At 52.9% G+C, this 26,112-nt stretch overlaps 1 protein-coding gene across 1 annotated transcript in view; it reads right to left on the bottom strand.

The window, feature by feature from the left end:
• The window catches only part of DGKZ (diacylglycerol kinase zeta), a 26,704-nt gene continuing 592 nt past the window's right edge, over window positions 1–26,112 (bottom strand). Inside the window, exons 1-31 of the mRNA XM_031055756.1 lie at window positions 25,995–26,112; window positions 25,131–25,239; window positions 24,350–24,445; window positions 23,486–23,563; window positions 23,111–23,167; window positions 20,944–21,012; window positions 20,457–20,528; window positions 20,032–20,148; window positions 19,873–19,944; window positions 19,482–19,577; window positions 19,129–19,211; window positions 18,881–18,941; window positions 18,363–18,476; window positions 17,830–17,970; window positions 17,226–17,304; window positions 16,883–16,938; window positions 15,713–15,775; window positions 15,393–15,466; window positions 15,170–15,281; window positions 14,659–14,858; window positions 14,261–14,361; window positions 14,048–14,127; window positions 12,588–12,657; window positions 8,291–8,331; window positions 7,513–7,703; window positions 6,994–7,025; window positions 6,189–6,232; window positions 5,711–5,831; window positions 5,145–5,181; window positions 4,765–4,864; window positions 1–2,381 (exon numbers count right to left, since the gene is read on the bottom strand). The exon at window positions 25,995–26,112 is cut by the window's right edge and continues 592 nt beyond it. Of these exons, the coding sequence (XP_030911616.1) occupies window positions 2,265–2,381; window positions 4,765–4,864; window positions 5,145–5,181; window positions 5,711–5,831; window positions 6,189–6,232; window positions 6,994–7,025; window positions 7,513–7,703; window positions 8,291–8,331; window positions 12,588–12,657; window positions 14,048–14,127; window positions 14,261–14,361; window positions 14,659–14,858; window positions 15,170–15,281; window positions 15,393–15,466; window positions 15,713–15,775; window positions 16,883–16,938; window positions 17,226–17,304; window positions 17,830–17,970; window positions 18,363–18,476; window positions 18,881–18,941; window positions 19,129–19,211; window positions 19,482–19,577; window positions 19,873–19,944; window positions 20,032–20,148; window positions 20,457–20,528; window positions 20,944–21,012; window positions 23,111–23,167; window positions 23,486–23,563; window positions 24,350–24,445; window positions 25,131–25,239; window positions 25,995–26,112 (2,801 nt within the window). The 3' untranslated portion in view covers window positions 1–2,264. The remainder of the gene's footprint in view (window positions 2,382–4,764; window positions 4,865–5,144; window positions 5,182–5,710; window positions 5,832–6,188; window positions 6,233–6,993; window positions 7,026–7,512; window positions 7,704–8,290; window positions 8,332–12,587; window positions 12,658–14,047; window positions 14,128–14,260; window positions 14,362–14,658; window positions 14,859–15,169; window positions 15,282–15,392; window positions 15,467–15,712; window positions 15,776–16,882; window positions 16,939–17,225; window positions 17,305–17,829; window positions 17,971–18,362; window positions 18,477–18,880; window positions 18,942–19,128; window positions 19,212–19,481; window positions 19,578–19,872; window positions 19,945–20,031; window positions 20,149–20,456; window positions 20,529–20,943; window positions 21,013–23,110; window positions 23,168–23,485; window positions 23,564–24,349; window positions 24,446–25,130; window positions 25,240–25,994) is intronic.

The following is a 26,112-nucleotide window of genomic DNA, read 5'->3' as shown; positions in this document are numbered from 1 at the left end:
TAAAACATCAATCTCTTTATTACAATGGCAAGAAACAACAACGTCCAAACAGTCGAAGTTGAAAAGCAATGGGAATACAGGCTCATGCCAGGCCCTGGGCTAGCTGGAGCCAGCACCCTCACATAGTTACAAAAATACAATCCTACAACAGTGTCTAAGAAACACAGATCCAGGTATTGCACAGAACCCCTGCCCTCAGGGGGCAGGTTAACCAACACCCCCTCCTTCTTCACCAAAATATAAGCAGGCTTGGAATTGCACAGCAACTCAGCTCACAGGTGCACAGAGGGGCTAAGCAGGGAGGGGGACAGTGCGTCTCTCAACTACCTGTACAAAAAACTGTAAGGGAGAAAGGGAAAAGCTGAGGCTTAAATGCCTCTGGGCCAAGTTGGGCATTCCGTCTAGGACAGCAGTGGTGTGGACCTCTGAGAAGTGACAGTGCCTTGTCTATTAGTGGCCTGCCAGCAGTGCTGATGAGAACTCCAGGCACTTCTGGAGTGTCCCAGCTGTCAATGCATTAGTATACTATCATTATTATTTGCCAATACTGACACTGGCCCCTGGGCACCCTGCACTGCCCTGTGCCTCTGCTCCCCAGTACAGCATCCCCATCCTTCAAGGAAACCCTGCCCCTGGGAAAAAAGTCTGAAGGGTATTCTGGTTCCCTACAGTATCCTCATACCCTTTTCTTGGTAGTAGGAGGGATTCAAACAGTGCCACCCAGCATGACCCAATGGGCACAGCTGCATGTGAGTGCAGAGGGACTGCACAGACCACACATGGCAGCAGCAGCATCCTCTCCTAGAGCAAAGATGGGAACAGCAACCCCCTTCACAACCACTGCCCATCCAAAAGTGCCAAGCAAGTCTGATAGGCTCAGAGCCATCAGCTTTCCTCCTCTGTGGGCACCTCCAGGTCTCAGAGACTCAGTTCTGCAAAAGCCTTGCTTAAGGCCTGGCTTGATGTCTTGGCATCAAGTGCTCACAGCATCAACATGGGAGATGGATTGTGGTGCCTCATGCCCCATGGCAGGTGATTGGTGAAACTCCATCCCACTGTAGGCATGACTCAGGGCTAGGAGCCCTGATGGTTCCTGGGAATCCAAATCCTTCTTTCTACTAAAACTGGAGGGTGAGTTCATGGTCTGCCCACGTGGGTTGGTGAGCTCCCTGCAAAGCCCTGTGCCCAGTCTGGGGAATAGCAGGAGTCAGCCTAAGGGAATGCATGTTGCCAGGCTGGGGGGCTGGAGGGGATCCCTGAGAGGAGCACTGACCCCAGCACAGCCCGTCCAGCCCCGTGCAAAGTCTAGCATTGAGGGGGAAACTGAAGCAAGGAGGGCAGCTGAATCTAACTCAGCCTTTGGGAAATATAACAGACATCACTGCTGCCACTGCACCAGTTGAGTGCAGCTCTCCACCATCCTGCAGCGTGCTCACAAAGAGATGCTCAGCAGAGTGGGTGTGCAAACTGTTCCACCCAGCCCCATGGAGAGAAGCGTGGTGGGAGGGTTTGGTAGCCTTCCTCCATGCCATCGCAGCCCTGAGTCAGACTGCTGACTGAGCACTGAAGGCCCATCAGGAGAGCACCTGGTGCTCTACTTCCAGCTGCACCAGACCCAGATGCTCAGAGGAAAGGCTGGATGCACAAGTGACTTCCCTCCTGCTGCAGAAGGCTCTGGGTAGGGCAACACAGAGACGTGGTGCAGCCCCAGGAGGGAGGAGAAAGCAGGGCCAGTAAGTTGTGGTGCTTCCTTTGGGGCAGTCTGTGGCTCACAGCCTCTGCAGTCTGTCCATGCAGCCTGTGCCTCCCACAGCTGTGCCAGACAGGAGAGGAGGAACAGGACACAAACCTAGCCAAGCATCTAAAAGAGGGGCATTGCCAGCAGAGAGAAGGACTGAGCAATGATATCCCATAAGGGTTATAGGTAGGAGCCTGTGGAGGGGGCACTGGAATTACTCCCATGAACAAGGGTGACTGGAGGCTTCAGCCTGGCCTGCTCCAACACGGCTGGAGGATAGAGCCCTAGGGCAGGGAATGTGGTGAATGAGAGGTGAAGGGCACACACAAAGAATCAGGCTTCAAGTCTGAAATATCCATTGTCCTCATAAACAGAGTTCCAGCCCGCCTGGGGCAGAGCTCTTCTGTGTCCATCTCCAGGGAGCAGGCTGGCATCTGGGGAGGGTTGGGGCCAGATACAGCTCTGCAGTTGGCATTGTACTCTTCTCATCCTGAATGAGCTGGCTTGGGCTAAGGCACGCCAAGCACTACACAGCTGTCTCCTGGTCCTCCCGCTGGATCATCTGGTAGTGCTGTCGGTTCTCGAGGTAGGCAGCTAAGTCGGGGTCATTGGCTTTCTCAGCACGGTGCTTCGGGGTGTCTCCCTGTGCAGGGGAGGCGACAAGTCAAGAGCGCCGAACGCTGCCTAAAGGCTGCTTTGGCACCCAAGGGCGTCCCCATTCCCCCATGTGGCTGGGTGCAGCAGAGCCTGCAGCCAAACCCCAAGTCAGGTGGCAGCCAAATGTCCATGTGCTCACCATGGGATCAAAGTGTGCTCCTGAGGAGCATGACTACTGCAGGCCTGGGAGCTGTCCCCTGAAGGGCCATCAGCTCCAGGCATGGGCTAGGACATGACTGACCCTGGGCAACACAAGTCACCCAAGAAGAGACAAAGGCTAGTCCCCCGACCTGCTCTTCCCCTGTGCTGGGGAGGCTGCTGGGGAGGCAGGCGGGAAAGGGTGAGGAATGAGGGGTATGTCTGGGGAATGCCCAAGCATACCAACCCCCCTTCCCTCTCACAGCCTGGCTAGCGTGCTCCAGCTCCCGAAGGAGGATCACATTTCACCAGCTTATTGCAGCCATCTGGATTGTGTCCACTAATGAACTCCCACACTCCATAAAAAGCAAATCTGTTAACAGCTCCCAGCTCTGTCTCCTCTCCCCCTTCCCTCCCCCTGCTCCTTGCTCCACCTCTCCAAGTGCCCGGGCTCTGCTGTGCCGCTGAGAAAGGCCACAGAAACCTGGCGCTCTGCTGCTGCCATTGAAAACCAGCCCTGGAAGGGATACCCGTCCTGCCTGGCTCGTCCCCTGGTGCACAGCAGGACACAGGCAGCTGCAGCAGTGTGCCGGGGCCTCCGAGCAGCCCCCAGCTATATTTCTCCATCAGGAATAATGGTCAGATGTGCAGAGTCCTCCGCTGGGCCTGGATGTGGCTGTGCACAAAAGCCCATCCATGTGTGGCTGGAGAGAGGTATCATGCAGCAAGAAATCTCCTTGGGATGTGCACCCCAAGACTGGGCACACCCCGTGGTCCTGCACACAACCCACAGCAGCCACACCATCAGGGGATGGAGATCACTCTGTGCTTTGGTGCTGGCTCTCCTTGATGGCCTCCTCCCCACATCCCCTGAATGCAATCACTCATTTAACAGAGGAGGAATTAGGCTTCTTTCCTGTTCCCCTGCAGAAGCCCCTCTGCATCACTGCCTGCCTGCAGCCTGAAACCGGAGCTGCCAGGGCCTCCCTGCCCGGCTGGGCTGAGGCACTCCAACTGATAAGGCTCAGCCTCCCTCACCACTGCAGGGAGCGGGATCGGTCTGCTCCAAACCACTGCTACAGGTCTGCTGCTAGGGTTTCTAATGAGGTGGATCCTGCCTGTGAAGGCAGGCTGTGACCCTGAGCCCCTGAGAGGTCAGTGCAGCAGCACAGCGGGGTCCCCAGGCAGCCACAAACCCGACATGCGACCTGCTTTTGCACAGGCACGTGCAAACCCATTCCCTGGGGCAGCTGCATGCCTGAGCAAGGCCCCCTTTTGTGCTGGCAGGCTGGGGGCTGTTCCTCTCCTTCAGGAAAATGATGGGGCTGGGAACAGAGAGGGGCCATGCACCCTAAACTGCCCTCTCCTCTTGCCTCTGCCAGCTGAGTCTCCATTTAGGCCAGCCCCCCTCTGGGCACTGTGCAAGGCCTAAGCCTTAGACAGGACCAAGGAAGAGAGATGGGGAGCCAGAGATTATCTGTACTGCATTTTCCTGGCAGCTGGCAAACAGGAACGTGTATTGTCTAAATTGAACCCCAAGCTTCACCACCACCAGCACTCCTCAACTGGGCTCCTAATAAGTGTCCCAGACCCACAGATTGCACCTTCTTGGCTTGTTCTACATCACCTCTGCTACAGCCCATCACTACAAGCCTCCACCAGAGAGATCTGACCACATCCTCTCTGCCATATGCCAGCCCTGGGAACCTCCTATACCAAAATACGACCCCAAGCCCTCCCCTTTTGCATCTCTTCTGCCAGGGCTGGCACAATTCCCTGACACTAAGGCACAGCTCAATTAACTCAGCATGTGAGAGAAAGTGCTGCAACTGCTTGCTCCTGCTCCCTGCAGGCCAGCTTCACCTGCCAAAAGGAGCTCCCAGATCCCTCATCATGACCGTGGTGGGGGAGAGCGGGGGAGTCTTGCAGCTGGGAGGGAGAATGTCCTTGCTCTAACCCCTGAGGGTGGGAAGGCGGAGACAGGGATGAGACATTCCAGCCCCTTGCTGCTAATTTAATAAAACAACAGGGAGAGAAGCACCAGGAGAATAGGAATTTAACCCCTCTGTAGCTGGGCTCTACTGGGCAAGCATAGGTACTCCATGTCAGCCCCTCTCTGACTGGCAAACACCTCACCCAAATCACCCCTGCTCTGCTCCCCTGCTGGTTCTGCTCCTTGCCAGCCCTCTGGTCACCCTAGAAAGCCCCACTGCCACCATTCCCACTGTCACCTGCAGGTCTGTCTTCATGAGCGAGGCCCCAGCCTCCACGATGTAGTGGCAGATAGTGCGCTGGCGTAAGGCTGCAGCCTGGTGCAAGCTGGTTTCACCACTGAGGAGGAGAAAGCAGGAGATGTGAGATGTCCCCCTGAACAGGGACAATCAGCACATGCAGGTGGCAGCAAGGGGCAGCAATTCAGCGGCAGCAGCAGCTGATGGTAAGTTGTGTGTTTGCCCAGGTAGAGGAGGGGGTGCTACTCAGGGGCAGTCTGTCCAAAATGGACTGGGAATCATGGCTGGCAATTAGAACAAGGGCAACTGAAGTGCCCCTATAACTGGTCACTTCACAGAAGGTCTGGCCAACAAGTAATGCAAGTCAGGCAGCGACTTACTTCTCCTCCTCTGTGGCATCAAGGATTTCTGAAGGAGCTGTGGAAAGAAAGAGTGCAGGTGAGTTAGACCTGGCTCTGGGGCAGAGACAGACCTGCCTACTCCCTGGTCACAGTCTGCATCATTCCATAGGGGCTGCTATTTTCATGCTGCCTGCAAAAGTCCTAGCTTCAAAGAACTCAGGTCAGCAATGGCATCTGAGCCCAGCTGATCCCAGGAAAAAAGTGGTTGTGGACTCACTACAGAGAAATATCTAAATAAAAATAAAGCTGTCTATATTTCAGTGGGAACTGCCAAAAACAACTGGTCAGCTGCCCTGAAGGCAGAAGCAAGACACTGAGGAATGTTTCCCAGAGACATGCTGATCCCTGCCAGGATGCAGCAATAGCCATGAGGACACCCCAGTACTGGCAGACAGAAGCCAGGAAAAGCCCATACACCAGAAGGATGACATAGCAAACCCAGAAGGAAGGGATCTAAGCCCAGGAGCACTCCCTCTGAGCAGAGGGTTGATTTTTTTTTGCTGCCAGGCTCCTTTGCTAAGAGTGGCACTCTGACTCCAGCTCACCATTCTCGATGATGTATTTGACGATGTCCTTGCTTCCTGATTTCACAGCATGGTGGAGGACAGTCTGGCCCGAGGAATCTCGCACCATCAGGTCTCTTCCAGCTTGGTGCAGCTCTTGGAACTACAGGATTGTCAGATTGCTCAGGATGAGTTGCATTTCCCCAGCATTATGTGCCTGGAGTGTCTGACAGGTTGTGTGGATACTTGGTGCTGGTGGGGAGCTTTGTCCAGCTCAGCCATGTTACCAAGTCCCTTCCCTTCTCCTCCCTTCCCTTTGTGTCTCCCAGGAGATGAACCAGAGCTCCTTGCCAGAAGCCTGCCTGGTTTCTAGCCACCACTCCTGAAGGAAGGCCTTTGACAGGCACTGCTCCAGGGCAACTGGGGAGCACAGCTGGCAGGGCTTCTCTCAGCCCAAGGGGCACACCAGCCCAGGAGCCAGCCTTGGCTGCTCATCGCACCAGGCTGCTGGAGCACCTACCTTGCTGAAGTTGCCACTCTTGGCAGCTTCTATCAGAAGGTCATCTATAAAGAGAGATGCGGCAGGGTCAGAAAAGTCAATCTGGAACACTGCTTATCTAATTTTGGAAACAAGACCTGGGCACCAGAGGTGTGGAGCAGCAGCACAAGCTCCTCCAGGGATTAACCCTTTGGTCAGACTGCATTTGCACGGCTTCTCCACCTTCAGGAATGTAAGGAACAAGCCAAGGAAAGGAAAGAGACACCACGTAGCTAGGGGTGCAGCCAGATCTCAGCCCCAGGGACCCAGGGAGATGCAGGGGGAGTAGTCTCTGCCCTTGGGCAGGATAACTTATAATGCAAATGGGGAGCAGGTCTCCTGGGCATCAGCCAGCAGCCAAGATGCTTCTCACCAATGACTCACTCACACCTCCAGGCTCCAATCAAGTTTCAGGAAACTCTTTCCACTTGTTCAGCTTGGTGAGGCCCCTGATCTAGTGCTCCCACCTCCTCAGGGAGAGGCAGAGACAGCCTTCCAACCCAGTCCACAACGCTCAGCCCTGCAGGTGGGGGATTAACTCCTTCCCACATAATTTCCCGCATGTTGGAGCTGGGAAGGCGTCTGGCTGGGCCACTCCACAAATCACTGTCAGGTCTCTTGTGCTCACCTCTGGGTCACCTGCCTGCAGGGCTCCATGTTTCAGAACACATGAAACAATAGGGCTCCTCCCTGCTCACCAGGGAAAGGATAGGCCAAAAAAACCCATGGCAGGAAAACAAAAGTGCAACCCAAGAGGGGGTATGACCAGGGGTAGGACTCCACTCACCTTTAAGTGGGAGGCAGTGCTCAGGCTCAGCGCTGGAAGGGAAGAAGAGAAAGTGTAACTAACCCTGCCAGTCCTGGCAGCAGATGACCCTAATGGGCATGCCACCATTAGAGGGATGGAGAAACCTGCCTGTAGCACTCCTTCTTCCCTGATCTGGGTTCTTCCCCATCCCCACTCCCATTTCTACTGCTGCTCCTGATGCCATTGCTCCTCCATACTCATCACTGGCCTTGGTTTGGCTGAGAGACACCCTTGTCCTCTGCCCTGTGGCCCAGGTGCTGGAGCTTGACCCAATGGCTGAGCCACCTGGTGATGGTGGCTACTTAGGGCAGCACTGGCAGAGGAGCAAGGAAAACAGGACTGCATCTCATCCCCTGGCCTTACTCAACACTGAATTCCTGCTTACTTCCAGGGAGCTCTCCTGTAATCTGGCCCAGGGATCAATGCTGTGAAGCCAACCCTAGCTCTCCCATCACTGCCCATTCTTCCTGAGGCCTAGAATCCCCATTTCGGACTCACCTGGGGGCAGGAGAGGAGGGTGGAGAGGAGGAACAGGAAGGAAATGCAAAATGGTGCCCAGGGGGTGTGGCAGATGAGTCCACAAGGTCAGGCATGGCAGGAGAAGTGCTCACAGTCTGAGTGACCACTAGCTCTGGGTCCAAGACATAGAGCTCATCCTGAGAGATCTCTGTCACATAGTTGAGGTGTTCCTGAAAGACACAAGTCAGGACATGCTTCCTCAGAAGCAAAACCTACTTCTGCAAAACTACATCCCCTCATATCCCATTGGGTGAGTTTGTGGCCCACCCATTTGCACAGCAATGGTGGCTTGAACAGTCTTGCGCCTGGGAGCCTTTGCATCTCCTTGTTCTTTTCAGGCTTCCTGTCTCCTGCCACCTTAGCAACCTCGTAAACCTTATCTCCACACTCCCCTCCCCAGATCATTAGGGAAAGTATCTAATACTGGTGAAGATGATCCCAGCTGGCAGGTCCCCTGGCCAGTCTTGCTATGTTTGCTATTCCTTACCTGCTGCACTGGAGGGCCCTGCAGGCAGCTTTCAACCAAAGGTTCTGCGCTACCACTCAGGCTTCTCCCCTTTTCTCTAGAAACCTGGAGGTGCTGAGCCTGGTCCTGGGCCAGGCTTGTCATGCCATCCCTTTGGGGGATGCCAAAGGCCAGGGCAGCATTGTGAGACCTGTGTGGCCCTAAGGCTAAGCCTGCCCGTTGGTCTGTGTGCAGGTGGGACACCCAAGCATGTTCCCAGGGGATGATGGTGCAGGGTGAGGCTGCACTCACCTGTGCGCGGTCTATCCTGTAGAACCGATCGGCCGTGGTTGCTGTAAGACAGGAACAGAATGAGACAGGCTGACCCTCGGTGCGAGACAGCGTCTCTTCCCACCACCAGTGACAGTGAGCTACCCAGCCACTTCATGCCTTGCACAGAGGGTACAGCAAAGCAAACAGCAGCCCCTGACCAGGAGCAAACCACTTCCCTTCATGAATCTGCTGGGGTCTTCACCCTAGAGGCAGCCCCTTAGGTCCCCGTGAAACGCGCCTTTGCTTGCTACCTTCTCCTTAATGACTCCTGGCAGGGAGCCACAGGTAAGGCACGAACACAACTAGCTGATGCCATGGCCTTTCTGGGGGCTTTCAGGTGCTCCAGCATTATCCTGAGCAGATGAAGTTCAGGGCTATGCAGTGCACATCTCAGCACTCACTTATACCAGGTGAGAAACTGCTGTGATTAACATGGTGCACCTTGTTGAACAGTGCTCAGAAATGGGGGCACTACAGGAGGCTGATAAAAGAGAGGGCTCAGCCTCCTGCTGACTTGACTAAGGACCTTCATGAGGCCACTCAGAGCATGTAACTGCCAGGCACAACAGAGCATGCCACCACCAGCTGTAGATCCAAGTCCCTGTCTCCTAGGATGGCAGGAGAGCTTCAAACCAGCCTCCAGCCTGAGTGCATCCCTCTTCTTCAGAGAAGAGATCACCACAGAGAGAGAGGAGCTCCAACAGAGCAAGTGGTTATGCTGGAGCCAGACACACACGGCCACCACCCCCAGGGGAGCAGGGCGGGGTTATGGATTAAGGGCATCACCAAAGGAGACCAGGACAAGTAAAAGCACAGTGCCAGGACAGCTGGATTCCTGTGCAGGGCAGCATTTCCCCAATATCCTGACAGGCTGCTGGTGCCAGTCCAGGAGAGGTTGCTGCAGTGGGATTCTTGCAGACCCAAGGAAGTCTCTCTGCAAACAGAGTGGAGATGTGCTAGAGCAGGTGAGAGGAGTGAAACAGCCATGTTTATCCTGGATATTTGCATCCAGGGAGCTACTGTTCAAGGCCTGTAATTCAGCTACTTGAACAAACCTGTGCTGTGTTGAATGAGACTTTAGTCTCTTTCCTGACATATTTTCCTGAGCCCAGAACCTGCTACTGGGAGACTGGCAGAAGGGAAAGTGTCCCTGGTACAGCAGTCCTGGTAAGTGACACCGGGGAGCAGCACCACCAGCAATACCATACACAGGGCTAGAACCTTGAAGGGAGAAGTTGCACCCTCTCTGCCTAGCACGAGGCTTCCCAGGCCCACTTTGCAATCCATGGCTGTGCTCTGCTGTGGTCTACATGCTGCTTGCTGGGGTATCAGAGAGATGAAATGCTACAAATGGGCATTTCACTCAGCTAGCTTCCAGGTACAGAGAGAGGTACTTGGTCGGAGAAGGCAAAGGGAGAAGAGAAAGGTACTTTCAGGCAGGGGAGAAGCAGCAGCTGGAGCCCAACAGGGAGACTGTTCTCCCATAACACTGCTACGCTCATGGTGAGCCCAGCTCCGGGCATGATGGAGCAGGGGGGCCCCCTGCCTGCACAACACAGGAGAGCATCCCAAGCAGTTCTGCAGTGACAAACACGTCACCAAGCTGCCTTCAGCTCCAGTGGCAAGAGAACCACAGACTCCCCTTGCTCCACTCTGGGTCAGCAGCCAGACATGCAGCCTGGGGGAAAGCACTGCTATGCTCAGCCCCAAAGACCCCAACATCCATGAGTCCCAAGCCTCAATGGTTCCCTGTTGCTTGTCACTGAATGTCTGTTCTCTCACTCCCCAAATTAATTGAACCACGGAATGATCCTAAAAATTGCTTCGGTTGGAAAAGACCCTTAAGATTGAGTCCAACCATTGAACCAACACTGCCAAGTCCACCACTAAGCCACATCCCTAAGTGCCACATCTACACATCTTTTAAGTATCCTTAGGGATGGGGACTCATCTACTCCCCTGGGCAGCCTGTTCCAATGCTTGATCCCCCTTTCAGTGGGGAAAAAAAGCCTCCCTGATGCAACTTGAGGTCATCCATTTCCCTTCATCCTCTTGCTTGTTATGTGGAAGAAGAGACCAACACAATTTCACACAATCTCTTTCCAAGTAGTTGTAGAGAGCGGTAAGGTCTCCCCTCAGCCTCCTTTTCTCCAGGCTAACCAACCCCAGCTTCCTCAGGTACACCTCCTAAGATCTGTGCTCCAGAGCCTTCACCAGCTCCGTTGTCCTTCTCTGCACATGCTCCAGCACCTCAGTGTCCTTCTTGCAATGAGAGGCCTAAAGCTGGATGCAGGATTCCTGGTGTGGCCTCATCAGGGCTGAGTACAGGGAAACAATCACTGCCCTGGTCCTGCTGGCTACACTTTTCTTGATCCAGGCCAGAAGGCCATTGGCCTTCTTGGCCACATGGACACTGTCAGAGACTGAAATAATTCATGCATCAAACACTGATATAAAGTTTTACTCATTATAACTGTATAAAAACTGGATAAAGAAGTTACAACCAAAGAAGCTTCCCTGAAGATACCTGACTGGGACTTTGGACTGAAAGTTAAACTGCTAAGATTAAATAAAGGGAATTCTTCAATCACCTGAAACAAACAAGTAAACAAGGACAAGAATGTGAGCCCAACCCAGCAGTTATGCTAAGAATCATCTTTGGCTTGCTTTGGGATGGGGGAGGCTGTAGCCCACAGACCCATTTGCTGGGAGCAGGTTTGCACAGATTTCACCCCCCATCTGAGCGTGAGGAGGAAGTTTTGGTGTGTTGTAACCTCTGCTCAGGGGCTGTGAACCCATCGTCCCTTGCACAAACTGGCTATGGAATCCCCAACCCTCGGAAGGCAACATCCATGGGACATTCATGTGAGGGGCAGCTGAGGGGGTACACTAATCCATCAAAGCCCCCCCAAAGTGCCCCCACAGTCATTCCTGAGGCCTTGCACCACAGGACTGCATGTAATGCAATAAATGTGGAAGAGACAGCGGCAAACTCCCCCCCTGCTCCAGGGAGGTAGGGATTTTCATACATAGCCTGAGTGTGTATTAACCCATCAGATTCTATTCTTTTTGAGGGAACCTTCACCACCAAAAAGACCAGCTGGAGAGGATCAATGGAACATCACTGGGATCCATGGAGTGGTGATACTTTCCTTATTCTGTCCCTGTTACTCTCTTTCTGTCCCCCCATCTATTTTCTATTTCTCTCTCTCTCATATTTACAGTCAAAAACCCATACTATTGTCACTGACATATGGTCTCATTTTCACCTTAATTTGGGCAGGGGCATTCCTAAGAACCTTAGTAATCAGATATTGACAGACATACACTGAATCATGTTCAGCTGCCATTGACAAGCACCTCCAGGTCCTTTTCTGCTGAGCAGCATTCCAGCCCCCATTCCTCCAGCCTGCAGCACTGCACGGGGTAGTTGTGACCCAAGGTTAGGACATTTACTTTTTTGAACCTCACGCAATTGGCCTTGGCCCATGATCCAGCCTGCCCAGATCCCTCTGCAGTGCCTTCCTGCCCTTCCACAGATCAACACTCCCACCCAACTTATCTTCAAGTGACTGAGTTATGCCTGATTTCCTCATCCAGACTGATAAAGACAATAAATGGGACCAGTCCTGAGCCCGGGGGATGACCACTGGTGACCGGCTCCCAGCTGGATGTAACTCCATGCACCACCACTCTCTGGGCCTGGCCATCCAGCTGGTTTTCTAGCCAGTGAACAGTGAACTCATGTAAGCCACGAGCAGCCAGTTTCCCCAGGAGAATGCTGTGGGAAACAGTGTCAAATGTTTTACTGAAGTTCAGGTGGACAACATCCACAGCTTTTCACTGAGCAAGTCATCTCAACATAGGAAGAGATGAGCTTGGTCTCCTTCCTTGCCTGTCCCCTCTGAAGAGTTTATAGCCATCCATTGCAACACCCCAGCTGTGTGACTTGTCCTGCCATGTCTCTGTAATGGCAACTATGTCATAGTTTTCTTGCTCTGCCATATCTTTTCGCTCCTCCTGTTTGTAGCCCATGCTGCATACATTGGTGTTGACACACTTCAGTTGGGCTACTGATTTCTCCACATTTTTGGGCACAGGAGCTGTAATTCCTATGCCCTAATTCTCAGGTGCTTCTGTGGTTTCTAAGGCATCAATAACCCTTGGATCTTTGCAGCCACATGGATCTCCATCCCCTACCTCCACTGAGCTGGCAGACCAAAGGACCTTGCCAGCACATCATCAGACCCAGCTCCTAGTGGAGGGGGATACTCACAGTCCAGGAAGCACCACTTGGGTGACAGCTTCTGGAATGACACTGTCTTCGGCTTGGCTCCATCACCCTCCTGCATAATAAAAGAGAGGATAAAGACATAGCTTATGGCCTCTGCATCTCCCTTCAGAGCATTGCTCCTGCTTTGGGAGGTCTCTGCAGACAAAGAGGACCACAGGCACTTGGATGAAATTGAACACAGGCACAGCACACTGCAACAGGGAGCACCATGGGACAGACTGGAGCTGACTGTAGAGCAGTGTCACAAGATGAGCCCCTGAGACTGGCACAGTGGACATGGCAGATGGGCCCAGAGGAGGCCATACACACCTGGAAGAGCAGGCGCTGTAAAGCAGAGGGCTGCGCAGGGAAATCCTGCAGAAAAGCAAGGTGTCCTGTTACAGCCTGTGTCTGGGCAGCCCCCCAGTCCCCCTCTCATCCCACTGGAGTTGCTTGATGTGCTGCCATATCTGGCTTTACAGACTGTCTGGCCAAGGTACCTGGTCCTTGCCTGGCTTTAAGATCAGAGCATAGAGCATACCCAAGGAGTGAGAAGAGGTAAACCATGAGGTGACCAAGGAACACCAGCCACACTGCACCATTTTAAAGGTGCAAGAGATTGCAGGAGCATCTGTCTACCACACTGACACAGTAGGAGAGCATTACTCTGTGAACCCAGGAGCTGCTAGCCATGTGCCTGCCTGTGTGTCCCCACCAGTGCCTGGGCACAAACTGGGCAGGGGACACGCATACAGAGCAGGCACAGCAACAGGCAGATGCCAGTGTGCCAGCCCAGGCAAGCAGCTCTGCAACTCAGCTCTGACGGACTCTACACATGCAATGGATGGGATTCCCACAGGCACAAGAGCCAGCTAACAGCAGACTAAGAAAAGTCCCTTCAATCTTCTGTGCAACAATCAGATTGAGCAGTGCAGCACCAGAAGCCACACTATGGGCTTAGAAGGCATTGTTCACCAGGAGTAAGAGTAACACAGTCTGTGTACAGGTCACAGACATGTGCTAGTACATTGGCAAGGACACAAAAATTAGTGCTTGCAAATGAGAAGAGTGGGAGGGGTTATAAACCTAATCCAGGCACCTGGAGAAGGCAGAGCTGTGACAGGAAACACAGAGCCTGTGAAGGGTTGAATGGTTATAGCCCCCCACAGGATGTGTGCTGGCTTTTTATACTACCCTGTAGTTTTTCAGAGTCACTTTCTGGGCTTGGAGAACAGTCAGAAGAGGAATGCTGAAAAAGAAGCTGTCAGACAGCAGGGAGCAACAAGGCATCCAGCTTGGGACCCTGCCTTCAGCCCATGGTGAAGGCAAACCGTGACCTCTAAGCATGACCCAAAGCAAGAGTGTGTATGGTGGTGTGTGCAGGTCAAGGTGGCTTAGAAATCCTTTCTCTGAGTCCCTTCATCCTCAGTATTAAGCTATGACCACTTTTCACGCAGACTCACCTCCTGTAGCTTCTCAATCTGGGTCCGGCACAACTCCAGGTCACTGTCTCCTGGAACCACGATGATCCCCAGTGGCACAGCTGCAGGACAGGGCACAGGCTCAATTCAGGGAGCAGCCCGTGCCTCATTCCCAAGACCTCACAGTTTAGCTACAGGCTTTGTCAGACTTGGGGACTGCAGCTCCCACCCCCGGTCACTCAGCTGGTCACTCACAGGCTTCCTTGAGCTTCTCCTTGTCATAGTTCAGTGCCTCATAGTCGCGCATGCTGATGCGGCTCACCCGGATCCGCAACCGCTCGGGCACTGGCTGCTGGCTGTGTGCAGGGGGCAAGGAAAAAGGAAGATATCAGAAAGTGACACCCTGCTTTCTCCTTATTCCCCTAATCCCTCCAAAATAGGCAAGAGTATTGTATAGACTGGTGTGGGGAGCTTGGCACCAGCAGCTTCTCCAGCATCAGGGCCTTCTCCAGCATTGAGAGACCCACTCCCTTCCCAGACCCAACCCAAGAAAGGACTGAAATGCCTCTGCCAGTCATGGATCAGTCCCATCTCTTTACCTGCCAACCATTCTTCCTTGGAGAGGAGGTGGCAGATCAATCTGAGGAACCTACTCATTGAGCAGAGGCATGGAGTTGCGCCGCTTGGTCTTCTGCAGCATGTTGGCTTGGTTGCGCAGAGAGATGTGGATGCAGGAAGCTGCCAGCTTGCAGGGCTCTCCATCTACCTGCATGGGGATGGCCTTGGATGTGGTGAGAACCACCTGCCGGCACTGACAGAGCCGCTCCCCATGGCCACCGACTTGCAAGGCAGCCTGTGAAAGGGTCCAGAGTGAGAGCAGAACATGGACTGAGACGTGGATGAGGGGAACATCCATTGTCATCTGGTTGTTACAAGTGAACCAAGTTCTGAGGGTCTCAGGTATGATTTCAGTGAGAAGGGACTCACAGAGACCAGGGCATGACAACACCTCACCTAAATCTTAGAGAGCAGACACTGTCATATAGGCCAGCACCACAACTCTCCCAGAGAGGATCTGTGGAGCTGTGGGCTGGCTGACACATGGTCAATGGGACCATTCACTCCCCTGACTGCTACCTACAACCGGCAACAGCACTAACTCACCAGTGATGTCATGGTGAAGCCGATAACTTCAATGCAGCCATCATCATGGCGCTGGGGCTCGAAGTCATGGTGCTCCCCAGGGTTGCCCCAGGGCATGGTGCCTGCACAGTACCTGTGAAAGGACAAGAAGAAATACCTGGACTGGCACCCCAAACCCAGGCAGGGATCTACAGCACAGGTGTGAAAAGCCCAGTGTATGAAGACAGGTCCTGAGGGTGCTCACCTTGGGATGTTAAGGAAGACCAGGCACTGGGGCTTCAGGTCCTGAATCTTGGAGGTCAGGTCTATCCCATCACACTAGAGACAACACAAGGGTGTTCAGGCTGCTGTAAGGAGGAGCCTGGTCCATCCTACTCACTTAAGAAGAAATGGCCTCCCTCCTCTGCTCCCTACAGTGAATGTTCTCCAAGTCAGGGGAAGCTGATGCTCCCAGGAAGCTCCCCATTCATTCCCCAACCCTGACATACTCAGTGTGCCAAGGGACATTCTTCACACCTCCACAGCTCACCCCCTCCCTGGACCAGAGCACCCCAGCATACTCACAACCAGCCTGACATGCTTCGCCAAGTCTTTGGAGCTCCCGGTGAGGAAGTCGGAGAAGGCCGTCTGCCAAGGTAAGAGACAGAGTTAGTGCCCAGGTGTTCACCAGAATGGGAAGCCAGGAAGCCTGCCACTGACCTGCAACTCAGCCTGCCACTGACCTGCAACTCAGCCTGCCTCTGACCTGCAACTCAGCCTGCCTCTGACCTGACACAGACCCCAGCTGATCAAAGCTGCAAACCCCTTTTTCATCCACTGTCAGAAGTCTTCTTCTCCAAAATGACCTGATCCATTCCCCCTGCTATTTCGCCTACCAAAAACCTTGAGGCACCTTCAGTAACATGCTCTAGTATTCCCTCGCCAGCCCAGTCCTGACTTTAGGGAAGAGCTGACAAGATGAGTCTCCTCCAGTGAGAATCAAGTAACAAGAGACAAATTCAGTCTCAAGCTGAGATGAAGTACCACCAAACAGAGCTGAAGTGACCCCATCTAGAGATTCCAGGAGGGACAGTATGGGTCTCCTTTGGGCTTAACTGTGCAGACAGCAAAACAGACACAAGCAGGACAGATGTGAGATGGCACAGAGCAGCACTCGGCCTTCAGTACTGCTCGAATACCAGTCACCAGACACATGGCTAGAAAGTATATTGAGGATGGGGAGACAGAGGAACAAAGACGATACTGAGACACAAAGCTCTAGAGGTGAGACACAGGAGGGTGGTGTAATTAGTCAGGAAGCTGTAACTAGTCCAAGGTATATAATAAAAGACCAAAGTAGTGTGCAGACTATGGAAAGGCTTCCTTTTCCTCTCCAGAGGGGACAGTCTGCCTTCCCACAGCTCCAGGGAGGTCCTGCCTGGGTGACCACCCGTGAGCTTGAGATCAAGAACAATAGTGGCAGGAGATCAATACAGCAACTGTACTGCAGGCCACAGAGCAAGTTGTACTGCCAACAGCACTCACAGCCAAAGGGGAGCTGTGACTCCCAGCACTGCAGCATTTCTCCAGCAAATTTCCAGCTTCAGGCTGGGGGCTTAGCTTGGGTGCATGTGACGGTCCGTGTAGCTCAAATGGGTGAGTTTAGGGTGTAGGCAGGAGGCAGGTCCATGCCTGTGCTGCAGCTGACGTTAAGGCTGCTATGACAGCAGGCTCAGATATCCCTCACACACTCACCCCAGCATAGAACATTTTATTCCGAAACCGGCTGTTGAACTTCTCTGGGTTGGCCTCTAGGGAAAGGAGAAAAAAGTCCAGGTCACTGGCCTACACATGGAAATATTTCACTTGCCAGCTCTCCTCAGACACAGCTCTCCAGCCAGCCTCAGCCAGGGGTCTGGCCCCAGCTTATTTCCTGTGCAGGCACCCCTCTTCCCCCTTTGCAGCTTGGACTTGCTCCTCCTGTTTCACCTCCAACTCTGTCCCTGAAGCAATTCTCGTGTTCCCTTTCCTGAGGAACCCACAAATGAGAACAGGCCCATCCCACAGACCCCAACCAAGTCCTACCACTGTCCTGTACCTCGAGATTCGTGGAACTCCAGCGTCACCCGTGCATCAAAGCCAAGGCTGAAGTAGTTATTAAAGACATCCAAAGGGAGCTGAAATGGAAAGGAGAAATAAGGATGAGGTTGCCCGCATGTGCCCATGGCACAGATGAAGTCACGTTACAGCAGAGCCATTACAGTGCTCATGAGGCTGAGGGACCCTGCTTGCCTTTTTCCTAGGAAAATACAGAGGTCACCAGCCTGAGATGACGGATTAGTTCCTGGCTCCTAGGGGTAAGGGAAATGATCCAAGGGGACACACTCTGCTATCTGAGGTTTCTGTAGTTACCCATGTTTCTGTTAAAGAAAACAGTCTCACAGAAGACTGGGCTTATACCTGTTGTAAGTTGTGATTAAAAACCTTTGGTAGGCATTTAGTTATGAACTCTACATACACTCTTGCTATGAATGCTGTGGCTCAGAGCCATGAACAGAATGGTGGAATTGGAGGAGTGAGAGGGAAACACCAACCCAAGAATGGAGCCCCAAGTGCTGGGATTGCCTGAGCCAGTGGCAGAAGAGAGAATGCAGACTCTAGCACAGGGAACATGTGCTAGACATGGAGAGGAGGTGTCCCACCTTGTCAGCAGCTGCCTCATCCTTTTCCTCAGGGTTTGTGTCAGGGTTTGGCTCCACATGGAGATTCCAGCGATCGAGCTGTACTATGTTCCCATCTTCTACATGTGATAGGATCTTGGACAGAGGCTCATCTGTGTAACCCTGGTGAAGAGAAGGACCTGGGGAGTCTCATGCCTACCTCCCAGAGAGATACCCCAGACAGCAGGCTTTGGTAAGGCATCTCAGAGTAAAAGATGTAGAAGAGATCAACTCTACTTGAATGCACAACAAAATGGGACTTGAAATTTAAAACAACACATCTTCCTTCTAAAAATTTTCCAAAGTTTGAAAAGGCAATTGCTTTTGTATAATCTCATGCAGAACCATTCAAATGTCAGAAGAACAGCAACATCGAAATTGCACTTATTTGTTGGTCTGTATTTACAGGAAGTTGAAACATGAGCCCATGCAAATCTCCAACCATGTGCCTGAAACAAGGATTGAAGCACTCAGCCCTGCTCTGTCAGCAGTGGGTTCTTGTGCCCATCACTTACCCCACCCCAGTTCAGTGTTCTGGCCAAGTCGTTCCCTGTCCCCAAAGGTAGGATGGCCACAGGAGGAGGTGGGTTGATGCGTAAGTGGTCCAGAATGGAGAGTATCCAGCCCACCTGCTCAAGCAAGACAGTAAAAAGAAACCATTAGTTATCTTAGGGACCAGCAGGCAGGCAGAGGCGACTTGGAGCACTAGTGATGGCAGAGGAGCAGAGATGGGGTCTCCTTAGCCACAGTTGAGGCTATTCACAGTCTTTAACGCTCTAATCAGGTGCTGCAGGATATACCAGTAACCTCAGTGAGGACACTGACCCTCAAAAGGGCTACAAATCCAGACATGTTAGACTAGCACTCCCTGGAACAGTGCACGAGGGGACCCACAGCATCTCTGCTACCAGCTGAACCATGGATGCAGTATGCCCAGTTTGTCCTGTTCTGGATTGCAACAAGGAGGGCTGCTGTCTGCACTGGAAAGGCCTGGGGGAAGGGGCACCAGGGGATGGAGGGGCTGGAGACTCACCGTGCCATCTCCCCCGCACGCCAGGATCCGGAGGTTGTGGACTTTGCGGTACAGCTCCAGCCTGTCGGAACAGGGAGGTTGAGGAGGGGAGAGTTACTGGAGGTGTTACACAGCAGCTGCCTCTCAGAGGCCTTGGCATTCACAAAGCCACATCCATATCTCCCTCTATGAGCTGGGGGGAGAGCTCTCGGAAGGAGTTCTGGGACACGGATGGGGGAGAGAAAGGTGCTGCCCCCATCAGTACTCACGCCTCTTTGGGTCCACCCTGGCTGAGGTCAAAAACCTGCCGTGGGTTGAGATACCACATGAAGGATTGGATGATCTTGGCTCCCTATGGGGACAAGAAAGACTTCAGGTAATACTGAGTTCCCAGTGGACAGCAGAAGGAGGGATATGGTCCTGCCTGGGAACAGGCTAAGACAACACCATTCTGGAGGGGACACGGGCAAAGCCTGGCTGAGGTAGGAACTGCTGGGCAGCAAATTGGCATTGTGGCCTCTTGTGCAGCTGAAGCTTCACCAAAACTATGATGACAGCTCAGCACTCAAATGGCAATGCCCTCACAGAGGTGTCTTCTTAGACATACCAGACAAGGCCATACCTGATTCCCACCGCTCTTGGGGTTCACAAACACCAGCAAGGGCTTCATGAGAGGAGCTGGCATGGGCTTGATGACAAAGGGTTTCCACCTCCCTTCCTGCAAGAGATACCACAGATCCTTCAACAAAGCTGGGGAAATGCAAACTGCCACCTCCACCTGAGCCCTAACATCATGCAGGTCAGAAGCAGGAGGAAGAAAACATCCTAGCCACCCCATAAACTTTGTTTCTGGGATATACCCTGCCAGCAGGAACGCTCCCTCCACCTCAACCTCTTTGACGTCAGTACAGACCCAGAAAAGCCCACTTTTATTCTCAGCCTTGCTCCTCACTGTTCAGTCCCTCTGCCCTTCCAAGACAAGGTCATTCCCAGTCCCCTCATATCTTACTTACCTCGGCTCCCTTTTTGCTGGATTTCCGCTTGAATGATGTCCTCTTCTTTTTCTTACTAGATTTCAGTGGATTCTAGAGAGAAAAGGAACAAACACAAAAACTCTGTGAGGAGCCACTGGGCAAGTGGTAACTTTGAGAGCCCCAAGTGAAGTGACTTACCTGGGGCCGCCGGACCCGCAGAATCCAGGTGGGAGGAACGACGACAGCAGCATGAGCCCCCAGTGAGCAGGGCTCTTCAATGTGTTGCAGCATGAAACACGATACTTTGCTGTGATACTGGCCAAGGAGAAGACAGAGAGAAAACTCGGCTGCTCAGTTTGCTGGGCACAGCCACAATCTCCTCCTCTCAGGTTCCCCATGCCAATGCAGGGAGTGCTGGATGAAACCATGCAGGAATTTTGTAACGGGAAGGCAATGAAGAGAAAGTTTCTCAAAGGAGCTTGCAAATATCATAGTACAGCCTCTGCCAGCAGGGGGAGCTGCTAAGGGCAGGCTGCCGAGCAGCAGCTGGGGGAGCCCCGGCAGAAAGCAGAGGTCATTAGTGCAGAAATGACTGCTAAGGCATTCAGGGGGGCTCTGCTCACCGCTTGTTTGCACCAGGAACAGCTGATGGCTACAATCTCTTTGCTGTGGAAGGCAAACTTCTGCTGAAAACCCTATTGAAGAAAGGACAAGAGGCTTAGGGAATTCCCTGCAGTTTCCTACCATCCAACAGTAAGAGACATTAACAAAGAGAGCATGCCTGCAGCTGGAGCCCTCCAGATCTGGTCACACAGTCCCAACCACAACAACAGCACCAGGGAGGCCACTGTGCTCTGTAGGGGTGTCCTTATTGCTCAAGGAAAGCATGTCAGGAAGACAGTCCCTTTCAGGATTAGTTGGGCCCAGGGGAAAAACTACTCTATGTGGGAAGCAGTTACATAGTGCTTCACTGAGCAAAGCAGGGCATGTGTCTTGGTTTGCCGCCAAACAGGAATGGTGGGATGTCCCTGGTTCCAAGCCCTGTGTGTGTCTCTGGCTTGACCTTAGGTTTCCTTCAGGCTGAGAAAAATGCCCAGGATGCCCTCTCACCTTGCCACACTGCCGGCATTTCCCTTCCTGCCGCCTCCGGTGCACCCAGTGATGTCGGACAACAATGGGCTAAACGGAAAAGAAAATAAGAAAATCGGAAAAAAAAAAAAAGAAGTAAAGGGCCCAGTGCATGAGGGAACACAGGAACAGGGAGAAGAAATGGATACAGGCCAGCCAACCTCTGCTCTCTCAGCAAACCCACTGCTCATAGGGACCAGCCCCCCACCCGCTGAGAGAAGGCAAAGCCAAAGAATCAGGGGACAAGAGGCCAAACTAAGATGCTCCAAGAAAAGGGAATTAAAACCAGAAGAAATAGGAAGGAGGACAGGGAAACTGAAGACTGAGAATCACACAAAGCAGATCCAATGGAGAGTGGGTAAGCAGCAGCACATCTCTGTTCCCTAACATCTCTGCCCAGATGCCCCTAGTGCCAGGTGAAAAATGTGCTGGTGGATGGCGTGAAAATCCTTGAGAGACACAGTTTGTGCCCACAGGGAGAAGATGGAAGTGCTTGCAGCTAAGCAGTGAACCTCCTCACTCCACATTCCTCGACAAGAGTGGCAGCCCCAGAGCCCTCCACACCCACTTCCCTCTGCTCTTTCCCCAGGCCAATCCTGAGCTTGCTTCAGTGCCAGTGTGGGCAGCAAGGCTGCTCGCCAGCACCACTGCTCTGCTTGCAGGCTCACAGTGGGTTCAGGGCTGGGACTTGCAGAAGTGATTGTGAAGGATTCAGAAGTTTTATAATGAAGTACCACTTGCCCTAAATCCTATCCTATTTTTCCAGCCCTGGACTGGGAACGGCACTGCAGAGAGAGAAGCAAAAAGAGAAAGGGAGTGCGAGTTCACAGGCTGGCATGACAGGGCCCAAACATCCTGCTCCTGACAGCTTTTGGGATCATGATGATGAGAGACAGAAACTGGCAGGAGGTTGGGGTCAGCTCCAGTGTTGCCTCCTCTGAGTGCAGCACATGGGAGGGGATGAAGAGTCTTGTTGGCTTTAGCGGATATTAATCCAGTAGGAGCGGAAGGAGGGCTATGCCTTGAGCTCAGCTCTGGGTCCAAGCAGGTACATCTAGGGAAAGGGCTGACCCCGAAGGAGATCCCTGGCACCACAAAGGCCAGAAGAGCACCTTTTTAGGGAAACAGGAAGGAAGAGGCCTTGGAGGAACTGAGAAGCACTAGAAAGACAGGATGGAGAAGCAGAGTTTGTGAGAAAAAAGAAAACACAAGAAAGGGGAGGGAGAAAAGATTTGTAGAGGGTGGAGAGAAGAAAAATAGAGACAGACAATTGAGCAGAGGCAGCAAGCTGTTAGCAGAGCCCAAAAGGTAAATGAAGCACAAATAAGGGAGCCAGACTAAGAGCAATATGGGAAGGAGGCACAGAAAGAAAAACAAAGCAAGAAAGGAAGGTTTAAAGTGATGCTGAAAGCTTCCCTTTACAACATCATGCCGGCATTTCAAAGCAGGCAGCCCTGTGTTTGAATATCCTTCCCCAGCTAGGTCTGCTGTGCCAGCACAAACACAGTGTGCTGGGGGCACAAAATGGCCCATGACTGAGCCACCCACACCCACTCCAGAGCACTGCACAGGCTACACTGGCTCCACAGGCTGGAGGGTGAAGCATGAAGGCTGACAGCTGCTTCCACCAGTGCACGTCAGCAGATAGGTTCCAGGCCACTGCTTATGCCCATCATGGGCTGAAGGGGTCTGATACCACTACTGTGGGCAACTTCCACTGCCACCTGTGGCACCTAGGTCAGGGCTGAGTGATAACGCCAGAAATGAACCCATACTGCTTCCTTCCAAATTGCAGGAGACTTGGGGACCTGCTGTTTGCCACAGCCTCATCTATGTGCCTGAGGACCCAACACAAGCGTCAAAATTTCTCCCAAAAAATACTGTCTGTAGGTTCCTCCCATGCAGATTCAGAACATGCAAACCATCGGATGCTCTGCATCTGCTGCCTGCAAACTTCTCACTCTTCATACTCAGTCTGTGCTGCTGCCTTGCAAAGAAACATCCCTTTTATGGCACCACCCCCTTGGAGCAGGAAGGAACATGATGCCTCCACTTGGATGGGCAACACGCTGGCAGTATCTGGTGTCTTTACCACTAAACTGGAAATGGGAGATGCAGATGTGGGCAGAGTCCAAGGCACGTGTCTCACCTCCCGTATGTTCCGGGATCCTGACTCCCTGAAGGAAGGCTTGCAGCGGAAATTTATCTGTAGGAAGAACACAGGAGAGGAACCAGTAAAACCATCATACCTGAAGGAAATCTACTGGAATTTACTGCACTACAGTAAGGTTCAGAACCTCTGGAGTTGTTTGGTACTTGCCACAAAACATGTCTTGGTTACTGAACAAAATGGGGCCTGGGGTCCCAATCATATCACTAGATCCTCATTTTGGTACTGTCTTCTCAGAAGACCCCTCTCTGCAATTACACGTTGCAGTTCCTCAATCTTTTTGTGTTTCACTGCCCAAGAAAAGGCTGCTACAGTTTTGCAAGCTGCAGGGAGGGCTTAACAGGCTCTACTCACTTTCTCCAGCTGTTCGATGCAGGGTGTATGCACTACGATCTTGCAGGCTGCACACTTGCGCCTGGAGAGAGGTTTTTGCTGAAGGGTAAGAAAAGGGGAGAAAAAATATACATGTGAATGAAAATATGCAGTGTTCAGAGCCTGGCAAGCTCAGCCTCCCATCATACCTCCTTCTTATGTACTGGGATACAGTACAAGCTCTATTGCAAAGTTAGATACAACCTAGACTTCTTATCTAGTGAAGGGGTCTAAGCATGTGCCTATGGCAGATGTTCCCAAGCCTGGGACAGAGCAGGGAGGTACTTTCCCTAATGTCCTGTCCTGAAGCATTTGTCTTTTTTTGACACTGCCCGAGAGCACCATGGAAGCTGGTCTGGGAGGCATCTGCAGAGTGGCATCAGTGGCAGGCACCTGCAGGACAGCAGGCAGAGGGTGGCATTAGTGCTCCATATCCTGCACTACAATCAGGACTGAGCCTACAAACTGGGACGGAGGACTGCAGGGGCAGGAGGCAACAGGCCTGGGTCTCCAGAGCTCACTTTTCTCCTCTATTGAAAGGTCTTGGATTCAGATTGTCCTTCCAAGGGTGTGGAATACCAACAGCCTCTCTCTGGAACCCTCCAGGCAAGAGGCAGCCCTGCATCAGGTTCCCATTGCAAAGTGAGAGCCAGCATTGGCAGAATCTGGGGACTAGGCCCTCCGGTATGCAGAGGCAGGAGGGACACAGCCCCTGCCTCAGCAGCTCCCCAGACCCCTGCATGGCCTCCAGCAGCAGCAGAAGCAGCAGCAGCAGCAGCAGTGCAGCCTCTGAGGTCTCCCCATAAGGTGACAGCACAGCCGTGTTTGTGGCCCCAGGTGACTCACCAGAAGCTTTGCCATGCAGTTCTGTTCCCCAACGTAGCAAAAGTCCCCAGAGACATTGGTCTCAAACCAGATGTGCTCCCCATAGACCGCAGCCTCCTGAAACACACAAGACAACACAAGCTCTGAGAGAACCCCCAGAGAGAGGCATCTGAGCCCCTAAAATACTTTGTGCAAGGGACAAGATAATGGACAATGCTGGGAGGTGGAGGCCAGGAGACAAGATGCATGCAACAGCCAGGGACATCTGGAGAGAGGAAGCCTCAGAAAGCTGCTGCCATGGCCCGCCTGCTGTAAACAAGAGGTCCCCAGGAAACCAACTCCAAGACCTACAAACCACTTGTAGTGTCCTGCACAGGGGAGCTGCTTTAATCAGCCCGAGAGGAGGCATCAGGGCAAACTCAGTGCAGGGGACACTCCTGAACCAGCCTCTGTTCTACAGTCTGAACGAGAAGCTTAAAACCTGCGGGGCATTGCCTGTTAAGGAGCAGGGGCTTACTCCTGTTGCTTGGCCCCAGCCAACAGATCTTGGCTGTCAGAAGCAGAAAAGCTGGGAGTGGAGTACTTATGCCATCCCTCCAGGAACCACCTGTGCCTCCACAGCCTCTCTTTTGCAGCATCCAGTAGTGCTGCCAGAAGCACAGATGCTGGCATCAGCTGGTGGCAATGGGAGAGGCCATAAATGTGTCAGTCATCTGGGAAGCCTCAACCCAGGGAAGAGCCTGCTGCTTCTTGGCCAAGAGCCCATTCCATGCAATGCCCAGCAAAACACAGTACAACTTACGCTCCAATCCACAGTGCTGCGTATCTGCCTCTCCGAGTCGCTCCTCATGGCTAGTGCTGGGCTTGGCTGGGCTACCATGTGTTGGAGACTGGATTTGGCAATAGCTTTCCTGGAAGACAAAGGAGGGCTGGCTATTAAATATATATGCAAAGCACAACCTGCTTCTAAGATGCAATGTGAGGCTGCAGCAGAAAAGCCTCCTCAGGACCAAGTGGCTGGAAATTAGGTGAATTTCCATCCCAGGTAGCTGAGAAGTACCTGTTTCTGTGAGATAGTCCTGTGGGATGAAGAAGTACTGGCCACGTTGCTGATAGCTCAGCCAGACAGCCTGTACCCAACAAAAGGCACAGCCTGGGCCTGCTGGGTTAATGCCCTCAGGGATAAGAGCTCCATTGTAAAACACCCTGGCAGTGTCCACGGAGCTGCATTGGTGGGACTGCCTTTGCAGGGACAATAGAGCACCTGTCCAACAGTCTCCCTGCATCTCTCAGAGCCTGGGGTGTTTCCATGGACCATTACCACTGGCCAGAATAAAAGGAACTGTTTGTTTGGGGCTAGTGAGCTTCTCACAGATGTGCTAGGATGGAGGAAAGGAGCAGGAAATCCAGCCAACTGGAGAAAGTGTGCATCTCCAGCCAGTGACCAGGCCTACCACATTCCTCTGGTCCCAGCCTGGCAGGAGAGGACACCCACAAGCTCCAGGTGGAAGATGCTTATGGTACACCAGCAGCACTGCAAGACACCAATGGCAGCCAGGGCCAATGGCGCTGAGTCTCTTCCCTACTTCCCCACCAAACCTGGGTCTACACTCCCCCTGTCCCCTCCGCAAGGCATTGCCTGCTTCCACGCTGCCACCATACATACAGCAGCCGGGGACTCCAGCCGTCCAGGGTGGTGTGGCAGGTGGGCTCCGGTCCCAAAGCCTTAACGAGGGTGGCAGAGGGGCACTTGGTTCCAGCCACTCCTGCACAGCGCTGGGCCA

Source organism: Geospiza fortis, unplaced genomic scaffold (assembly GCF_000277835.1).
Source record: "Geospiza fortis unplaced genomic scaffold, GeoFor_1.0 scaffold66, whole genome shotgun sequence".
Taxonomy (NCBI): domain Eukaryota; kingdom Metazoa; phylum Chordata; class Aves; order Passeriformes; family Thraupidae; genus Geospiza; species Geospiza fortis.
Note: the sequence above shows the minus strand (reverse complement) of the source record. Positions and strands in the feature narration are given on the sequence as shown.